Raw genomic sequence first — 15,845 nt, forward strand, 5'->3', positions numbered from 1 at the left:
AGTCAAAGCTACAAAAAATCTGAATCTAACTACACTCCAACAGAAAAAAAAAAATCTTGACTGCCTGTAAAACAGTCCAAGCTGCCTCAGAAGTAATTAGTACAGAAGCACAACTCCTCCGAGCACCCCAACTACCCGTGCTGAAGTAAATGTTCAAAAGCAAAGGTCCTTCCACCCACCATGCCACCAGTGCTACATAGAACAAATAGACTGCTCTTACCACACAACGCGCCCGTATAAATAAACTGAATCGCCCTAGAATTTTAGAAGTAATTACAAATTGGCCGAAGGTGAAAATTTTAGTGTCACAAATGAAGAACAAAAACCAGTGAAATGGGCTGAAGATTGTTCCTCCATATAACCAACTACCACTAGAAAAAACATGCTGTGCTCTTTTTACTGATAGTTCCTATCGCATCATAAAAATAAACCAGAAGTAAAAAGCAGCTGTATAGAGCCCCACACGACAGATAACAGAAGCCACTGAAAAAAAAAAAAATAGATAAACCAACTTGCAAAACTCAAAGCCGTTCAGCTAGCCCTAGACATTACAAAAAAGGAGAAGTAGCCAAAGCTCTACCTCTACACTAATTCATAAATAGCCAACGCTCTATAAAAGTAACTAGAAAATCAAAAAAAGACTAACTGACAACATAGAAAAAAAACAATTTAAGCTGCTAAAGAATAAAAAGGCATCGCTACCAAAATAAAGAAGCTACCTATAAAAATCCACCATATAAATACCCATATCCCCAAAAGTAAAGCTAATAAGAAGCACCAAAACAATGAACAAGTAGACCAAGCTGCAAAAATAAAAATATCCAAAATAAACCTATATTAAAAACACAAGAAAAAGTTATTCCTAACTCGATAAACCCATAATACCTCAAGTCATCAAAGTAAAAATACCACCTATAAGTAAACACAAAACCGAGAAGTAAATTTAACCATAAACAGTATTTCTCAAGTTATCCACAACTAGCAGACATGTGCTGCCATCAAACAAACCAAACAAATAAAACCCCTCTAATATAGTGAGCAGTAGTCCAAATACAAATATAAAAAAGCCTAGCAAACTGACTACATCACACTGCCCCAAACACACCAAAACAAATGCTATTTGCTCACAATAATAAAAGCCACCACAAAATAGTTAAAAACCTACCCTGTATCTCATGCTACGGCCCATAACACCATCCTTGCCTTGAAAAGCAAGTCCTTTAAAAACACGATACCCCTGAAAAAATTAAGTCAAACAATGAAACTCATTTCAAAAACAACCTTATCAACACCTGAGCTAAAAAACAGCATTAAATAAGTATACCACATCCCCTTCCATGCACCAACTGCAAATAAAGTAAAAAAGTACAATAAACTACTAAAAACCCAGCTAAAAACCTTAAGTAAGAAATCTTTCAAAAATTAAAAGCAACATTTAGCAAAAGCCACCTAATTAATTAACACTCAAAGTCCCACCAACCAAGCAAATCCTACACAGCCTGAATCCCTGAATATAACAAATAAAGTCCCAGTACTACATGTCAAAAGTTTGTTAAAAAAGACCGTGTAAATCAATTCTGCCTTGAGTACAAACAAACCCATTCATAAGGTTGTCTTTACTCAAAAACCAAGTTGCACATAATAAATAATGTAAGAAAAAACCCCCAACACAATATATACTTCAAAGAAATCTGATTATAAAGTAAAAATTATATACAAATATCACTGTTAAATGTTACTGCCATTGTCTATACATTAAATCATACAAACATGAAATTAAAAAAAATAAGTGCTAAAAGTCTGAGCAAATAAAAAATAAAATTTAAAATAAGTAAAATAAAAGTAGAAAATCCTGCAGCTCCGTAGTATGAAACTGAGATTCAATAGTCTAGTGTAAAAATACAATAAAAACATAATAAGTATAGCTTGTAATTTTTGAAGAGAACAAATAGAAGTTTTACATTAATAAAATACATGATGTGTAATAATATATTAATGATATAAAAATAAGAAATAGAATGTCCTACAATACATAGTGCAGCTTTTGCTTTGCTTTTGGCTGCTTGCTTTACTCTTGCTCCTGCTTCACTTCTGCTTTGCTCCTGCTCTGCTTTTGCTTTTTGCTTCTGTTAGTTAGTTTAGCTAAGCAGTCCAGATTTTTCCCTGGACTGCTTTTCCTTTCCCTTTTTAAAATCATTCAAACCTGCTCTGGACTGAAACCTGAGAAACACTAAAAGTCTACATCTTGTAACTGCAGCTGCTATCCCCAGCGCCGAAAAGAACCATAACAGAACGACCACTCCCAAGAAAAACTTTCTAAATTTATCATCCTTTTCAAATCAGTGAAAATATTATCATCTAATATTATTCATTTTGTATACTAGAAGTGTTTTGCCTCTTAAACAAACAAGTTCTTTCCACTTCTCTCCGAAGAATCCTCCCCGAACCAATAAAAAAAAAGAGCCGTATAAGTTTACTTTCTAAAAAAAAAAGTCTTTGAAAGTCTTCTCCCAGATTTACCCTAATCCAACACATGTGGACAGAGAAAAATCACACAAAAATCTTATCAGAGGACACTACTCCAGAGCATTGGATCAATTCTGCAGAGGTTAACAGTTAACAGTCTGGAATACTATCAGCAGCAGTACCATAAAACAAGACACCTGTAGCAAACAGAAGTCTATTCCGAAACGATGAAGCAGTCCACTCATACTGGATCTTTTGAGACTAAAGTTTTTCAGTTGGCTTACATATAAAAAGATTGTTCCTGGCTCTCACTGGTCAACACAAAAAATAAAAATGCTTTCTGACTCTTCAATCACATGGATTTCTCGTGCTTGGACCCATTCATGATATCACAGGGAATTATTCTATCAATGGACTGAACTAATGTATTTAGATTTGATCAGGAACTACAAATTCTTGTACAAGCTGTGCCTCAAATTACAGTACTGAAGGAAAAAAGTCACAAAGCCTTAACACACAGTAATAGATATGCTGTGATAGCCTTAATACTGTATAATTTGCAAAAGTATCTTTAAACATTATTCTTTTTTAAATCTTCCAAGATTCTTCTCCACATTCTATTTTCTGTCTTCAGAAATTCAAGTTATAGAAGAAATCTAGCTTCTCTCCCAGTTTATTTCTCATTAAACTTGGGCTATCTCCTATCTTCAAGGACATCAGCAGATCAGCTCACATTCTTTACTGGCTTATTAATATTTTAGTTCAAATGGGGATAAAATTTTCCATACACAGCTACTCAGTTGCACATTTCATAATTACTTGTCTTCATTTTTTAAAAGTGATAAATAAGCTTGAAATAAACTTCATTTCTCTTTATGCACAGGTCAGTTACTGGCCTCTGTGGTGGCATATTCTTTCCCAAATTTTTGAAAGTATGTTAGAACAGCTCTAAGAACAGCTTTTCACAAGTAGTTGGAAATGGTACTCATGGTGATGCACCTATCAACAGGGGCTGTATGTAACTCTCAGATGCAATTTCCAACAGTTAAGACCAAGATATACAAAACCATGATTATTTTCTAACTAGTGTCTGCAAATGCAGTGAGAACCAATTCAGCTACTTAAATTAGATACAATCAACCACATGGTATTGGACATATCAGAAACCAAAACTGTTCCAAAACTTTTTACTGGTCATATAATTGCTGTACAGATGGTTTTCCTGTAAATAGAGCATCATAATTTTGGAGGCATTGATGAAAGAAGCCTATATAAAATTTTTGAGAAAATTGGTGACCATGTTGCAGTATGTTGTCATGGTGTGCCTCAGTTTCCCTGGTCCCTCCCCTGAAGATTCCTTCCCCAGGTGTCAATTACCTCTCCTTTCCCCCACCCTGACTCCTGCTGGGCACTGTCTATCCACCCAGAAATTCCAGGGGAGCATCGAGCGATTGGCAGGTTCAAAGGATGCTCTCCATCCCCTGGAGGGCCATTGGCCCATCCAGGTGTCCCTCTCACGTGAGAACCCCTCCCCCCGTACCTGGTTGGTGCTCCCTGTGTTCCGTCCCCTCCCCCTCGCCCCTGGGTAAAAGGACAGAACACCATGTGCTGGGAGAGTTCTGGTGGAGCTGTTATTGCATTCAGAGGCCATGCGGCCCAGAATAAAAACTCTGGATTAAACCCTCCATCAGGACCGACTCCTTCCTCACCATCGCCTTAGAAGGTTTCTCCAGCACAGGGAGGCCTGAGGAGTGACCCTCTTCTACCAATAAAATCCAGTCTGTAGGCACTGGAGCTCGGGCATGCCTGGGCTTGTCCTCACCTGCCCAGCTGTGACCCACCACTACCTAAATAGCATCTCTGGGGAGAAAAGTCCACAGATACCGCTATTTGGTTCAGCAACAGGGACTGGACAAGACAAGGCACGACCTGTTCAGTAATATTGGTAAAATCCAATATGGCTGGGGTTTTTTTCCACCAGAAAAATTTGCTTGGAAACATAAATAATCTGTTCCATTTTGGTTTTTTCTGCAGAAAAACATCAAAGTTTACCTGCAGCATATACAAGAGCTTAAAGACTGATTGCATTTCGAGCGATTTTAACTTGCTTGAACAGTTCATATGTCTGTGCATAACAAGGATAACACCTCCTCAGAGTGGCTCAAATCCTAGAAAGATTCTGCAGATTTGAATTCTAGGATATCAGGAAGACAGTCTATACTTCTGAAAGATTTCAATTATGTTTAGTTTAACACTGATGGTCCCCTCTATATATGGAAACAGCATACTTTGCCATCTATCATTTACTGTTCTCTCACCTGCAGTCTACAATCCAGTTATTTACTATTTACTACTTCTTTACTATGTCTCCAGATTCCTCAACTAAGCAGTTCCAAGAATTAGTGCTGTATTTCCATTTCAGTTTTATCTTTACACATAAGCAGAAAAAGATAGGTACAACAGGAAGCAAAATAAAGACTTGCATTTATTGTAAATACAAGCTATTTCCCAGCTGTATGTGGTGCGTGGGCAACTGTAGGTGAAAATTACCTTGGGAGGCTCATTTGACCTCTGAGCTGTTATTAGTGCAAGTAAGAAGGTTTCAATATAACAAATCAGCTGGTAGAAGAAAATCTATAGCAGACTCCCTCACCACCCTATCACTGTAGAAATTACCTCAAAGAAAAGTACTTCAATTTTGTTCAATCACCAAGAGGGTGAAATCAGGAAAAATTATTCCTCTTTCTCTGTAGCCCATAACTTAGGCACTTTGAGGATACATAGTCACCCCCATCAATACTGCTATATGAATATATGGAATTAGCAAAAAAATTACACATTAATTCTAAACTAGAATTTGAAAATTTTGTCTACATTATGAAGATTATGGTGAAAACTGCAACACATTAAAAAAAGTATATCTTCCAGGTCTTAAAGACTGTTCTAATAATTTTTATGGCACTAGCCAAAAACGAGATATAACTGCTGTTTGTCAACTACATTCATAAAAGTACTACCACACATTTCAGTAACAGCTGCTTCTGATGTCAGTGTTTAATTGCAGAGTTACAAAATATTTAGAATTTTCCCAAAGGCTTATCTCTGCTTCACTACAGGTCTGAATACTGACATTACACAGCAACACCCTAAAGTCACTGAGCCACATCTGCTCACACAAGCTGAAGACAGACCTCACAAAAAATTAACTCAACTGTTGCAATCAGAAGTCTTAACAGCAAGAAGATGTTGCAATAGCATGTTTTACACAATTATATTAATATCCCAAGTAACCTTAAAACGTATAGTGTTGGAGCATCACACTAAATGCTAGGAGCACTGTAAACACATTTTATTTTTTCACTAAAGTTTACATGAACAAAACATGTTAAACCAGTTTTTAAAATTCTCAACACAGAAGGCAGTGGTTTGGCTTTTTGTTGGTAAACAATATATCATCTCCTCAATTAAAATAATGTTCTAACAATTCTGAGAAGTCCACAGTAGCTTTATTTACTTACAATTTAATATCAGAAGAAAAAATTAACATTCCAGGTTACTGTAGAAAAAAAGTGTATACCACACTTCATGGCACACAAGACTTGTAACAAGGAAAAATACCCTGTTTTACAAGTAATCTCCCTTTCAAATACGTTTTTATCTTAGCACAGTTAGTACTCTCTCCCCATAGGTTATACATTGAGAATCTCTATATACAAAAAGATACAACAAATTGATACATTACTTATTGCAAGATACAAAAGGATGCCATAACATACACAAATTAAATTAGTTCCCCCCCACTTGCATACCCTCTTGCTTCTTATTTCTCCCATGAAGCAGTCTCCTTCTCTGGTTCTAAGATTAAGTTCTTTCACTGAAAGGCACGTACTTCTCTACAATAGAAGAAACAGACGCATTAATCTGAAATGCCCTGTTTCAAGGCAAATTTAGCCTACATTTTTAAAGATGACACACTATGAAAGAACCCAGAGAGACATGACATTTTATTATTAAATTTGACTGGAAAAACTCATAGTTACCATATTACTGTGAAGTAAAGTACCATAAACCTGCATTCATTTAACCTTTCCAAACAGAGAGAATACTCACGTACAAAAATAAAGAGGGATTTACCATGATGAATATATTTTTCAACCTTCAAGGCTCATGAGTTCCTAGTCAAAATCTGGCAAGTCCTGGTAGCATTCCAGTTATGGAATACTATAAATAAATAGAGTAAATTCCTGTCCTTATGCCTTGCAGCACTGAGCAAGTGTGCAGTCGTTCAGTGAGGATTGTAAACTAGTAGTGTGATATAATTTTGAAAAACAAAGATGTGATAATAGTACACTGTCCCTCAGTCAGCATCTATGTAAAGCTGTATTGCAAGAGACCAAAGGCTAGAATTTCACACTTGGGCATTTAATAGTAATCTATTAAGCAAAATGGCTAAAACCTACTGTTTTGGTAAACTGTCCCAAACAGCAGCAGCACAGAGACTAGTAACATGGATGATGATCACAGTGAGTACACTTAAATTGTGTCTCTGTTACAGCTGAGGGCACTGGGGACTTTTTCATACAGCTCTGAAAGAAAACAGCAACCCTTGAAAGCAGTAATGTATCTGGACACCAGTATACTAGCAGTACCATAGTGATTTTTAGGAGAGAAGCCAGTTTCTCTGCCTAGTCCTGCAAAGGGTCTAATACAATTAACAGCTAATCCAAAATAAGCCTATAGGGATTTCTAATATAGGCATACTATTTTCTAGAGTATCACCTTAAAAAAAGCTTGATATTTTCAAGGAAGAAAAATGAAAGCAGACTGGGTGCCACTACAGTCTTTTAACAAGTCCCAAAGAAATTAGGAAAAAATACATATTTTTATATATAAAACAATACTTTTATACATATACCAAAACTTGACTACTTTGATGTCAATAACAAATGTAAATGAACATGGAGAAAAGAATTTCCTGTAACTGCATTGTTTTTTAGTGCCTTCCGTTATGAGTTGCAAGGGAAAGAAACTTAAGCACTAAATAAGCTCAACTGTTGAGTCTAAGTTAAGTAAAACTGCACTGTTCTTTATTTAACAAAGCACTAAACTCAAAAAAGTTTTGTTTATTAAAAGCCTTCCTTCATTGTTCCCAGGTTCCAGGCCTGACTATATATTTAAGCTACCTTAAAAAAATTCAATCAACCATATCTCTGAATTACTATAAATGTCAGAACAAAGTGTAATGACATCTCCTGAGAATATGTGAGTATCATTTTCATGATGTTGTCCTCAGTATCAAGTCTTTACTTACTTAGGCATTCCCTTTGGTCATTGTGCTTAAGCAGTAATGTGAATACTGATTACTAAGCTTCAGTGCAGATGAAACAAGTAGAAACAAGAGGTAATAAATTAACTTTAAAAAGTACATTCCCAGTCAAGATTAAAAGAAGTATCTAGTTTTCAAACTATCCTGCCAGCAGTGACGTACCTTTGCAAAATTTGAACACCATTTTATCAAGCTGGTCTACAGAGATTTATGGAGTAAATTCACATTGTTCAGCACTGCTTTCATCCTACACATGAACACTATTTCAAATAAAAAGTAGCTCTTAAAATTTTACAAGCTTCTCCCAATAAAAGAGAACACAGGATGATATCAATATACAAAACCAGAGACAATTCACAATCTTCACTAAATCTAATGGAAGTCCTTGTTTTCCTGAGTTCCCAGTACCAAAACAAGGACTTCAATAATTTAAGCACATACTTTCAGAGCACTATTGAAACAACAGTTTAAATGCTTCTACTATGAAATACTTAAAAAAATTTTTCTTCTCCTTCAAAATCAAAAGTGTTTAGGAAACAGGAAGGCAGAAAAATCAGAAATAGGCTCTCTGAAAGTTATAATTGCGTAATACTGTTTGTTAATGATGACTACCTACATAATCATTTTACTTCCTACTAAAATCATAGTTGATACTCCTGTAAATAAGCATTTATAAAGAGTATCATGTTAACTTCTCATCAAATACCTTAACATCAACAAGTATGCTGAATTACAACAGAAGCTAAAAGATTTAAGGAAGACATTGGGGGAATTCCTGGATATAATGTGACAATTATCTATTATATTTTACATATGTATGTATATATATATGTACTGGAACAAGACTAGTAACATAAGGTAATGGTAAATGCCACATAATTCTAAAATGCAGAAGAATGCTAAGTTGAGATACTCTAGCTATTTTAATCTATTGTATGGAGGAGAAAAAAATCAAGAGAGGCTTTCTACTTATGAAAAAAAATTAAATCAGAAAGATTCCCTTAAGGAGACAAAGCTAAAGCAGACTGAACATTTCTCTTCAAGTGCCAGAACTGCATCCAAAGTTCCTCCTGATAAAATGCAGAACACCTGACTTACCACTCCAATACTTTTAATTCAAGACATCATGTATTGCATTTATGAAACTGTTTTGCTTGAGATTGAATCTGATTTCACATTAAGCAGGGTGAATCAATTACTTGCTGTGACTGGAAGAATTAATCTGATCTCTTCTGATACTTGACAGTAGTCAAGTAGCCCTTACTATGAACTATGACTATGATAATCCCATCAATTATTTTTACTGTATCTTCACACATGCAATGTGATGGCATTACTCAATAAGGAAAAAATTTAAGCGTGAATTGCATAAATTTAGATTTTAATTGATCATGTTTAAGGACACTGAGAAAACAGAACAAAAGTTCAACCAAAATTTGGTTTTGGAAGTTCAAACAAAATACAAGAAAATTTTCCTGGATCTACAAAGTTTCTGAGAATAGCTTAATATGAATCTTTCAGTGCAGCAGTACCAAATGTAAAACCTGGTGCAGGGTCATCATCAACTAATTGCTGACTACTTTAGCCGTAATAAAGCCGAGTGAAGCAAAGCTGCTTGAAGCAGAACTCATAGGTGAGAATACACAGGAAAAACTGGGAAGCCTCCAATGAGGAAAAAAAAAGAAAAGAGAAAGCTAACAGCTAGTTGTTGACTTAACATTAGCTTCAATGACACTATATTTGTAACAAAAATATCCTACCTTCCTCTTCATTTCTCTGGAACTCACATGTTGAAGACAAATGGTGTTTATCTTCTTGCCCACTAAATTCTTGCCCATTTAAAATTCAAGTGATCTTGACATCCCTTCTCCAACTATGCATATGAAACACAGTAGTGAGCTTTCTCAGAGAAACTGCTTATAACCCACACTCCTTCACTTCTATAGCTAGAAGTACCTTCAGGTTCTAAATACAAACCTTCGAGGATGGCTGGCATCAAATAGTGTTGTATCATCATCATCATCATCATCTTGTTCTAACGGAGTCAACTCCATGTTTTCTATGTTCGTATCCAGAACTCCATATCTTCGGGTTTTTCTATTTTGCCTTCTGAGCCTGAAAAGTATTTTAAAACATTCAAGTAATGTAAATCTTTTGCTACGTTCTGATCCAATAATGTAAAATACTGCTATATTGATACTTACTCTAAGTTTTCTAAAATCTATGATAAGTGTACACACTTAGCTCTATGAAATTCAGAGGTCTGACAATTCTAAGTGTCAACAGCTTACATGAAATTATTAAGGCAACTAAGATGTCATCTGTAGTTTTGTACAGGATTAATGTAGTGAATACAAAATGGCACTTAGCATCTAAATATAAGAGCCACATAAAAATGTATGCAAAAGCATACTTCTACTGAAAAAAAAATTGCCTTGCTACATATTCTGTATGTGTCTTACATATCTGTAACGAATAGCAGATCAAATCAGGTAGAAACCAAACACAGCTATAGCAAAGCTATAACTTGTAACACATGTCATGGCTGACACTAGAAATTTTTATTATAATTTGTGAAGTCTTTTATAGATATCAAGTTTAAAAAATCATCTATAATTACACTTTAGAATAAGACAGATCTTGTAGAGTCAATTTCTTGTCTGCTTCACAAAGCACAGAAGGAAGAGGCAGTAACTTATGTTTCAGGATTAAGCCACAGTGCTTATCACAGACAAGCAGTCTGTCTGCATCTGCTTTTCTCTCTCTCCACAGCTTTGCTGCATGGGCCTGGGTCCCACGTGCATCAGCCACACAATGAACAATTCCTTTGGCTTTCCTAAACTACTCTTTCACCCATGGAACAAGCCCTGCTCAAGTTCTGGAACTCAGACCAGAAGCCACTCACCAAACACTGTGCAAAGACATCTGTTTACAGAATACTGACATAGTCACTTTCAGTAACTGGCTAACAACTTCATGAAAGCTATAGGACTTAAAAAAAACCCAAAGAATTTGTGTCTAGGTATTTAGTGCTGAACACAAAGGTGGTAACAGTTCTTTCATTTAGAAACTCCAGAATTTACAACCCCAATCTCGGTGCCGACAAACATGTTTACTGCATTCAGGAACTTCAACATAGAGTATTTCTGAACTAATATAAAAAAATTTACTAATGTATTACAATATTATAGTATTGCCATCATATTACGTATAACACATTATACTATTATATACTGTGCATAGTGACTTCTCTGTCCCACATTTAGGCACCATATTAATTATCTTGTAAGCGATATCAAATACTGAGATTCTCAGCTTCAAATCCTGCCCAGAAACTCTAGTGTACTTACACAACTTGTTTAAATACCCTTCTTGAAAGAACACACAACAGCATTCAATCTTGGTTTATCTTTTCACTATACTCCAATGTATAAAATATATCTCCTTTTGGAACTGAGAAGTAAATGTAACCTTGTAAGAATGCAAAAGAGATAAAGTACATACCATTCTTCAAAGTTCTCAAATTTCTAATGTTATAAGAAATAATCAACATGGCCATTTCCTCCACTCTCAATTATGATGTGAAAATGCAGCAACTGTTATCCCAGGAATTTAAGTGCTTCAGACCAGAACAAAATACCCAGCTTTTTCATTTAAAGCTAAGGCTATTACCAAAACCAAAAATTTCACTTTTCAGTTCAAGACAAAGTCCTTCCCATGTTCCTCATTTAGTTCATCTGTTTTTTATTCCTCAACATAGAAAGAAGTTCTAAAGAAATTCTGCTTCAAAGCACCAAGTAGAATAAAATTCTAAAACTTTTAAGATGACAGTATGATGAAAAATAGGGTTGTTTCTTACCTATTGTGCCTTTTGGTTTTCACTAAAGTAGAAGTTAAGCAATTGGGACTAGGACAAGCATTGTGGATAGCCTAGCAGATAAGAAACTATTTTAAACACACACACATACACACAAAAAAAAAGAAATTAAGAAGAGGTAGTACATGCTACTCATACAGTCAATATTTCTGTCAATCTCACTTTACATTTTATCTTTTTCCCTTAAAGGATTAAAATGGAAAGTGAGTAGCTACTGTGATTTGAGAGTAACCTAAGACAAAATGTCTAGGTTGTAGAAAATGCAAATAAAACTTATCACAAAGCTGGCAGAGATTTTAGATTCAAGCAAATTGTGTTGAAAAAACATACTAATCACTTGCAACTCAAACCCTTCTCTATCTAAGTAGTTTAAAAACTACAGCTACAGGAATACTGGAGATGCTTATGCAACATGCATGTATGATCACAGCCATGACTCTAAAGCAGTGTCCTAAGTGTTAACAAAAATAACTTAAGATCTTTTACTCTGTGGCTGACAACTGCTCAGTTGGAAGGGACCTACAACTACTATCATGTCAATGGCCTCATCAATCCAAAATTTAATCCAAATTGGTATTGTCCAAATGCCTCTTAAACACTGATCCCCTTTCTAAGAAGCCTGTTCCAGTCATTGACCACACTACCAGTAAAAAAATGCTTCCTAATGTCCAATTTATACTTCTCTTGGTGCAACTTTGAATCATTCCCCTGCATCCTATAAGCTGGATCTCAGCAAGAAGGGATGAGCATCTCCTTCCTCAAGGACCAGTGGCACCTCAGAGAGCAATGAGGTCACCCCTCAGGCCTCATCTTCTCCAAAGCAGACAAACTCAGTCCTCAGCCGCTCCTCAGAGGACAAGCCTTCCAGCTCTTTCATCAGCTTGGTTCTCCAGTCTGGTTGCATTCATGTCTTAGTATGCTTCTTACTGCATAAGAAGTGACAATGCTGAATAAAGTTGGACAGTCTCCTCTCTTGACTGTTTGGCTGTGCTGTGTGCAATGCACGCAAGGGTGAAGTTGCCCTCCTGGCTGCCAGGGCACATGTTGGCTCATACTGAGCTTGCTGTCAACCACCATCCTGAGATCCCTCTCTGCACGGCTGATCTGCAGTTGCTTCTCTCCCAAGTAAAACTAGTATCCTGTTCCAGCTGAAGAGCCCAGCATTTGTTCTTGTTATATGTCCTGCCACTGGTGATTGCCCACTGCGCCAATCTACCCAGATTCCTGCGCAAGGCCTCTTGCACCTTGAAAGATTCAACTGCACCTCCCACTTTGGTGTCATCAGCAAAGTTGCTAATGGCCCATTCAACTCCTCTCTTTAGATAAGAGTATTGAGCAAAGCTGGCCCTAGAACTGAGACCTGAGGAGCAACACTGGTGACTGGGCACCAGCCTGATGCACCTCTCCTCACTACAACCCTATGAGCCCTGTCATTTACCTCTCTCTTCTACCAGTGCACCACAAATTTGCTCACCCCACAGCTACAGAGCTTGTCCAGAAGGGTACTGTGAAGAACAACATCAAAAGCGTTACTAAAATCCAGAAACACTACACTCACTTTCTTCCCTTCATCCACTGGGCAAGCAAGAAAGTAGAAAGTTTGGTAGAAAGTTTGCAAAAAAGGTTTTATGTCTTAAAAAAAGATATGCCTTCATGCCAAGGAAGCCCATCCAAAAAAATGGGTCATTTGGACTTAATCCTTGTATTTCTTATATAACCACTGCAAGAACATTTCAGCTACAGGTTCAAATTCAAACACATACACCTTACCTATTCCAAAATTCAGAAGCAAGATGCCACGGAATTACAGAATAATTTGAGGTGTAAAGCTTCCAGTTTACAGTAGCACCTAGAAGACTGCAGTCCTATTGCAAATGCAGAATAGCAAAACAGATATACTGCCAAAACCAGAATATCAAGTAATTACCACTCATCCAGAAAATAATGGCAATAGATATAATTTTCCTCTCCAGCTCCTGCAATGACAGACTTTTATTTATTTATTTATTTGGCCTTTCCACAGTACTACTCACATCTCCAAATCTAACAGACTGGCGTTACAAGATACACTAACACTGAGAAGTGCCCTCAAGGCTTCGCAAGAGTGATTTGCAAGATGTATGAAACAATCAAAATATCCTAGTTTACTTGGACTGTGTATCTTAGTACATAATACACAAAAAACAGTCCTTAAACTGCCTTTCTAAACTAAATGATGCGGACATTAGACATAATGGGTAAATCTAAATGTAATGAAAAGTGCATGGAGAACTTGCTCCATAATTGAGGTGCTTTACGCATAATCATACATTTGGGCCTTGCTCTGAAGAACTCAAAGCATGAGAGAGAGAAGTAAAACTACCAGGACAAAAAAATACAGGGACAAACACTGCAAAAGCACATCGAGTTACGTGAGAAACAGAAAGACAGGTAAGCTGTAGCAAGCTTCATAAGAGCCCTTTTCTTTAAAAGGCACAAAATAGGTTCATTTAACTGTGAAAGAAAGCATAGAAGGAAGATGTTTACTGAAAAAGTCGGGGAGGACAACTTTGTTTTAGCAATACAGAAGTTTGCAAACTTATCAAAAATCACTCTAAGAACATACAAAATAAATTTAGATGGGCTGACGGATGCCAGCAGTGACAAGTCCACCCGGAGGGCACAGGAGGGAGTCGGGAAAGGCCCAACACTGATGCGCGATTCTCGGTGACGTGAGCGGAGCAGACCGAGCTGCTCCCCGCCCACACGGGGGAGACGGCACCGGGAGCTTCCCAGAGCTGTCGGGCGGTAACTCGCTGGCTCCCCAGGAGGCGCGGGGCCGACACGCTCTGCAGCCCGGCCGCGCAGCTGCGCACCCCGCGCTCACACAACCACTCCCCGCCCTCACCGCACGGTCCGGATCACGAAGTAGACGATGAGTGCGGCGCTGGCCAGCACCAGCACGGATAGGGCGCGCTGGGTCATGGGCTGGCCCTGCTCGGGCGGCGCCGACACCTCGGCCAGGCGGCTGCTGCTGTTGCTGTTGCTGCTGCTGCTGCTCCGCGTGGAGGTCCCGCCGGCCGCCTCCGTGGGGCGCGGGGAAGCGGTGGCGGCGTCCCGGGGGTCTGGGGCCGCAGCCTCCCCGCAGCGGGCGGCCTCCAGCAGCAGCAGTAACACCAGCAGCGGCCCCACCAGGAGCCGCGGCAGCGCCGGCGACCGCATCTCCCCCTGCCTCCCGCCCAGCACGGCCGCGCGGTGCGGCCGGGCCCCGCCACCGTCACTGCGGCCGCCGGAAGCGGAAGCCCCTCCACTCCCTCTCCGTGTGGCCACATCTCCTTTGTGGGCACTCCCCTTTTTCTCTGGATGATCAGTAGTGCTTGGGCGCGAGTGAGGGGCTACTTCGAATGTAACAAATTTAAGGCGGGATAGTTTTTTTAAACCAGTCCTCTGTTTTAGCCTGATTCTATGTACAAAAGAACCGAAATTTTATAACTGACTTTAGTGAAAAGAGAAATGTTAAGGAAACTTCCCAGTGTGACCAGTTATGAGAGTCCCTGCCAGCCACTTCCCAATGCCAGAGCTGCCACTGCTGACACCGAAGCCACCTTCGCAGCGGCGGATCCTGTGACCCGATGTGTCCTCCCTGATCTCCCCACACACACCACTCGTGCAGTCCCACAGCAGTCTCAGATGTCTTGCTTGTTGACCTGGTCCTCCGATGCTACCGAGCTACCCGTAGCAGGTGTATTCCTCAACAATAAGCAAAAGGATGGTTTGGAAAGTGGTAGGTCCTGAAAATTCTAATTTTTGCTTGAGCTGTGGTCCAATGGTGGAAAGACCAAGAAAGGGCTGTGTCTAGACGGACCACAGCCAAAGGTGATGGAGCAGTCAGTATTACAAAGCCAGTGAACATGGATGACAGGACCCTGATTTAGGGTGATGCTACAGAATAACTCTCCATAAATTTGTTGCTCTTGTGTCGCATTGTTCCTTGACTAAACGCTGTCCTGATAGGATAATCCTTTAGTTGTTAGAATCCATTACAAGATTCTTTTTCTTGGCTTGTTTGTTGCTTTGTTTGGTTTGTTACTGTATACTTTGGTAAAGATTTCAGGGGTATAGTGTGCCTACAGAATGAGAAATCTGGATTGGTGGTGAGCTCTTTAATGTTTGGCACTGTGTTGAAGGGAATGAATA

At 38.4% G+C, this 15,845-nt stretch overlaps 1 protein-coding gene across 1 annotated transcript; it reads right to left on the reverse strand.

Moving 5' to 3' along the window:
• Positions 1–5,800: 5,800 nt before the first annotated feature.
• Positions 5,801–14,926, reverse strand: FAM174A (family with sequence similarity 174 member A). Its single transcript, XM_041471620.1, has 3 exons — positions 14,557–14,926; positions 9,770–9,907; positions 5,801–6,359 (listed from the first exon to the last, which is right to left on the reverse strand). Exons 1-3 carry the CDS (start codon positions 14,868–14,870, stop codon positions 6,338–6,340), a joined length of 474 nt encoding a protein of 157 aa, XP_041327554.1. The 5' UTR covers positions 14,871–14,926; the 3' UTR covers positions 5,801–6,337.
• Between the last annotated feature and the right edge of the window lie 919 nt (positions 14,927–15,845).

Source organism: Pyrgilauda ruficollis, unplaced genomic scaffold, assembly GCF_017590135.1.
Source record: "Pyrgilauda ruficollis isolate IOZ18807 unplaced genomic scaffold, ASM1759013v1 scaffold271, whole genome shotgun sequence".
NCBI lineage: Eukaryota > Metazoa > Chordata > Aves > Passeriformes > Passeridae > Pyrgilauda > Pyrgilauda ruficollis.

What these genes read in the sequence shown, in the direction of transcription:
- FAM174A (XM_041471620.1), bottom strand. Translation starts at nt 14,870, where the DNA reads ATGCGGTCGCCGGCGCTGCCGCGGCTCCTGGTGGGGCCGCTGCTGGTG. An exon ending in TTCGTGATCCGGACCGTGCG is followed by an intron (nt 9,908 to 14,556) that starts GTGAGGGCGGGG and finishes AATACTTTTCAG; the next exon opens with GCTCAGAAGGCAAAATAGAA. An exon ending in GATGCCAGCCATCCTCGAAG is followed by an intron (nt 6,360 to 9,769) that starts GTTTGTATTTAG and finishes CTTCTATTGTAG; the next exon opens with AGAAGTACGTGCCTTTCAGT.